This window comes from Parasteatoda tepidariorum, chromosome 2, assembly GCF_982258835.1.
Source record: "Parasteatoda tepidariorum strain Cologne lab strain chromosome 2, Ptep-v5.0, whole genome shotgun sequence".
Taxonomy (NCBI): Eukaryota; Metazoa; Arthropoda; class Arachnida; order Araneae; family Theridiidae; genus Parasteatoda; species Parasteatoda tepidariorum.
The window spans coordinates 128,255,916-128,261,013 of record NC_141756.1 but is presented as its reverse complement, the minus strand read 5'-3'; the positions used below and the strand labels follow the sequence as shown (position 1 = coordinate 128,261,013).

At 30.0% G+C, this 5,098-nt stretch overlaps 1 protein-coding gene across 1 annotated transcript; it reads right to left on the bottom strand.

Annotated features, from left to right (window-relative positions):
• Positions 1-916: 916 nt before the first annotated feature.
• On the bottom strand, positions 917-4,354 carry LOC147816199 (uncharacterized). The gene is made up of 2 exons (XM_087158380.1): positions 4,127-4,354; positions 917-2,746 (listed from the first exon to the last, which is right to left on the bottom strand). The coding sequence occupies exons 1-2, from the start codon at positions 4,224-4,226 to the stop codon at positions 2,643-2,645; spliced, it is 204 nt and encodes a 67-aa protein (XP_087014506.1). The 5' UTR covers positions 4,227-4,354; the 3' UTR covers positions 917-2,642.
• Positions 4,355-5,098: the final 744 nt, after the last annotated feature.

Here is a 5,098-nt window from a genome sequence, read left to right as displayed (position 1 = left end):
TGGATGCTAAAATTTACATTTGTTTCAATAGTTAACATTTGTTAGAGAATCTAAGATTTGTTTCATAAGTTTTCAAAAAAATATTACTTATTAATTTCACAATTAGAGAATAGCTATATTTAATGGTAGAACAAAAAAGTGAAAAAAAAAGTTTTTTTTTCTTCCAATTTTTCCTCGTTAAGTTTATAAATTTTAATTTCTAAAATTTAACTAATTTATTTTTATTATTAATTAATAAGTAACACATTTTAATTTCACCCCTTAACTGCCGAGGAGCGTATATATATATGTCTCGGTCAGACGATGCGTTAACTGCCGCAGGCGTACATATAAGCTTTCCCGAACTGCGATGTTTTGCGTTGCGCTGCTATAAACAGAACTACACCCTCGACTTCTGAATGCAGTAAAATGACCTTGTAAGTGTTTGCCAATGAATGTATTACCAATTTCGGAGAAGGGGGAATGGAAAAGGGAGGTATTGGAAAAGTTACATTATCGTATTTATTGCTTGTGTGTTTCTATTTAAGTTAGGTCGGGTTTATTCTTCTTTTACTTTCGTTTCCCGTGTATATTCGTTGCGAATCCCGCTATCAGTGCAATGAATGTGATGTTGGTTTATGTGTCTATCCATGTTTCAGGATTTATCACACAACAGCTAAGTTTTAACATCTTTTATATTGTATTTTTATATTGTATTTTTATATTTTATTTTTATTCTTTGATTTAAGTTTTGTATTTTTTATTTTTCTTCTCCTGTGAAAGTAAATTGTTTTTAAATTGCAACACACACACATTCCCCCCCACCAAAACACCGCATAACAAAGCGCACTTGAGCGAAAAACGGTGGTACTGGGGAGTGAATCACGTAAATTTTACTCGGCAGGTAAGGGGTTAAGATACAACATACATAAGATGATTTCTTTTTTCATTCTAAGCTAATAGTGTCAATATTTTGCAATGTGAAAGATATAGGGGTTGCCAAATTTGATTTCACAATAAAAAGATAAAGTAAATGCTCTTTAAGAACTAAACAAAGAGAATAATTTCAAAAGGATAAACAAATGGATACTAGAGTAATCATAATAAATAACGAGTCATATCTAAGCCAGATAAAGAAAAAGTTATTGGGATACTTTTAGTGCGACTATTTTTAGAAAATATAGATTGAATTTTAAATTGTTTTAACAAAAACTTTTAAACAAAATTAAAAATTATTTTGAAGCAATTTAAAAATATTTTCATAGCTGCCAACATGAATAGGAAAAAAAAATCCAGCAGATTTTACAAAATAATACATACTTCATGATAATTGTTGCATAATGTACTAAATATTTTACACATAGGGAATTTTTATAGTCTTTAAAATATAAAAACTGCAATATTTTCCAGTTCTGACTAACGTTACACACACTTGAAATCTCATGTATTATGCAACTTATATTAGACTTGGAGGTTGGGCAGCTCTAACGAGCAGGGCACATCGACCAGAGGTCTATTATACCCACTGCAACTTATATTAAAAGTCATTTAATTCGCCAAATATAGTTAAAAGATTTTTTTTAAAATTAAAAGAGAGTTCTGAAAAAAAATAAAACTGAACATTTCAGAAGAAAAAAAAGTTTTTAATTGATTTCTATAAATGAGGTTCGCTTCATTATGTATTAGTAATGCTTATTTAATTATTCAAGGAAGCAATTAATCAATAATCTGCACAAAAATTATATTTCAATAGAAATTCTTTTAAGAAACTTACTCAATTTTAGAGAATTTTCTAGCCAGGAGAATTTTAATTAAACCAGTATACCAGGAGAAACTGGCAAAATCCAGGAAAGTTGGCAACTATGTATTTTGTTGCACTTTTTCTTATTTTTAAACCAAATATTAAAAAACCATACTCAAAAAAATATTCCAATAAAATATTGGCAATTAGTTTCATTCATTCCAAAGTTATGAAAATTTTTTTAATTGTCTATTATCTAAAACAAATAAGAATAATTAAAAAGCATTAATAATTAGTTAAAACTTTAAAGAAAAGTTAAAGTTGTAAATAATTTGATAATAAATTGATTAAAAAAAACTAAACAGAGCATATTTCATTCATAAATAGAATTAAAAGCACATAATAGTATCAAGTTTAACCATTTTTTTATATGAGCTTTATAAAAACAGCAATAACAGTTGTCTTATTTTTCAAAACATAAGGAAAAAATATTAATATTCACTTAACTTTAGTATTGGTACAACTAAAGTAATTTCATAGACCACAAATTTACAATAATATTAAGGAAAAATATGTACAGTTTATAACTATAAATAAAACTATGTTGCGTTTTCACATTAAGAGATGAATGATAGTTGTCCACACCTTTTTTCAGAAGCCGCAAACTTCCTTACACCAGTTTTGGCTTTGATACTAAGAGGGTTCATTATTAAAATCACATTTGCATTTTTATCAGTGGAATGATATTAAATAATGAAACATTGAGATGATGATGATGTCCATTTGTTCCAGATCAATCATTATTTTGGAATGTTAAGAGGGGAAAAGAACAAAAACAATGATATTTCATTTGAAAAAATATTGCAAATGAATCATTTTTTTTTACAAATACCTTCTCAAAGTCAAAACTTTTAAGAATCATTCACTTTTTCTTAGCATCTCTCTTCTGGTGTTTTGCTTTCCTTTTCTCTTCTTTCCTCCTGGTTCGTTCCTTTAGACTTTCGTATAGTTTATAACCAAAAAAACCTAAAATGTAATTTAATGCACAACATTAAAATAGTGATAAAATTATCATAGATTAATTACAAATAGGCTGAATAAGTTTCACAAATTAAAGATATAAATCATAAAAATCAGGACATAAGTTCGGCAAGATTATTGGTCACCACTTATAAACAGCGGTCATCAAAAAAAATTACTATCATCGACCAAATTTTTTTTTCTGCAATTGGACAGCCTTTTCTGCCAATTAACATTAAACATACCAATACTTAATATATACCTATTTCTAACATAGCCGGTCACATGACCGAACTTTGTGTTTCTTCATTGAATGTTCGAAATATGGATGTTAGGAAGGAAATAAACTAAAAAAACAAAGTTAAACGAAATTGTATTATCGTATTGTGGCCTCTGTGCGCCTATTGTGGGCATCGTGGCAGAATTTTTTTCGAGCTATTTGCAACAAAACACGCTATCACTAATACTTTTCAGCAAGATACTTTTAATAATAAGCATATATGTTAGTAATTTAAAGTAGAGCTGTGTTTACAAATAGAAAAAAAAATATATATAGATATTTTTTAATCGAACATGTAATAATTTTTTATTCTTATATTATGGGTGATATTCTCTCATTTTGTTGGACTAGAAAAAACATCACGGGACCCAATGAAAAGGTATAATTTATAGCCACCCCTCAAAAAACGCCTACATGTTTTTTTCTTTTTACAAAAATTTGCAAGTTTGAAATCTATTTGTTATGGTGGCGATAGTTGGCACAACAGATCACAATAAGGAAATATCCCTTGGTTATGAGTTTTATCTTCTCAGTTTACGTGTTAGAGTATAAAGAATGCCACCATCAAAACTTTGGTACTGTTCGAGAAATCTTCTCACAAAATAAAAACAGAAAGCTTTAAAATTGATACATTAAATATCTTGTTATAAATATTTCCACAAAATCTCAAATAATTCAGCCCTTCCTTACGCTGAAATTTATATCCTATTTAAAATTCAAATCATGAAATCATTCACATTTCCCCTACATACTTATGATTAAATGAAGATAAAATAAAACATATTTATTTTATTTAATAAATTAGATAAACACTGCATTATAAAGCAAAACTCAATTATTACAGTCATGTTTGGCATTCATGAATTAAACGCAAGATGTTCAAAAGCAATAGAAGAAGTCTAAAACAATTTATCAGATTAATATGTCAGATATCAAAATATGGTATATACACATATGTTTTCGTTGATGACAAAGTCATAATACATTAATAAAAGACAACATTTAAAAAAATAAATTGTTTTTAATTAAATTAAATTCACAAATTAGTAGAAGGTGAAAATCAGGAAAAGTGGTATAAAAACCGCGCTGAGAATTCGTTTATTTACCCATCAATCCAATGACTATAACAGCAGGAAAAATAAAAACCCAATTACTGAATCCATGCTCAATGGGACCTGCAGGCCCGGTTCCTGTTAAATCTACCATTAGTCTATTATTTCTCTCTCTTTTTTTTTTATCAGAAGAGAAAATAAATATTGGAGTGAAATAAATTTTCTATAACAGAAACTTCTAAAAGGAATACGACGATATATCTTCGCACGATTTAGATATCGAATAATTCTTAAATCGATATAAATAACTCCATTGGATGGTTCCTCTTTTTTTATTGCTTATGCGATCCTTGCGTAAAGGATGAACATTTTTTAAGAATTAAGAAAAGTCTAATGTTTCGACAATTAATATATTCTATTGTTAATTTGAAATTAGCTTGAAAAAGTGGAATTAATTGAAAAAGTGGAAGGCCTAATTGTTATTTCAAATTTGTTTCTTAAAGCCGGCTGTGTCCCGCAGTGGACTGATCATTAAGACACGGTTCCCAGCAGATCACCGAAGTCAAGCATCACTGGCTGCGGTCAGTGTGCGGGTGGGTGACCACTTGGATTAGTCTGCGTAGGGACCGAGGGTGTGCGGTATTGGTCCTCGTTAAACTGTTCTACCGTAAAGTGCTCGACTTCGCGTGCAGGTCGTCGGGCTACCGAAGCAGGGGTGCAATCTCCTCTGCAGAGGATCAAAATTGTGATGGTATGTCTTCGGATCATCCTCAGGGATGCTTCCCAGACCGTCGCCAATAGCCCATTGTGCAGCTTTAGTGTGACGTAAATAAAATACCTACCTACCGGCTGTTGCTTAGCTGCTTGACTTTTTAATAAATGGAGGCATTTGATTGGTCGATACTGAAATGGCATTATGGTGATGGCTTGGTAAAGTATGGAGTTATAAAAAGGCTGGCATTTAAGGCAGTGCTGCAGCCGCTACGAATCCTTGCTGAAGAATTATATGATGGTTATTGTTTAATC

Excerpts from the sequence above, each read along its gene's own strand:
- LOC147816199 (XM_087158380.1), bottom strand. The coding sequence starts at position 4,226 with ATGGTAGATTTAACAGGAACCGGGCCTGCAGGTCCCATTGAGCATGGA. Across the intron at positions 2,747-4,126 it reads TATAGTCATTGGATTGATGG|GTTTTTTTGGTTATAAACTA; the intron begins GTAAATAAACGA and ends ATTACATTTTAG.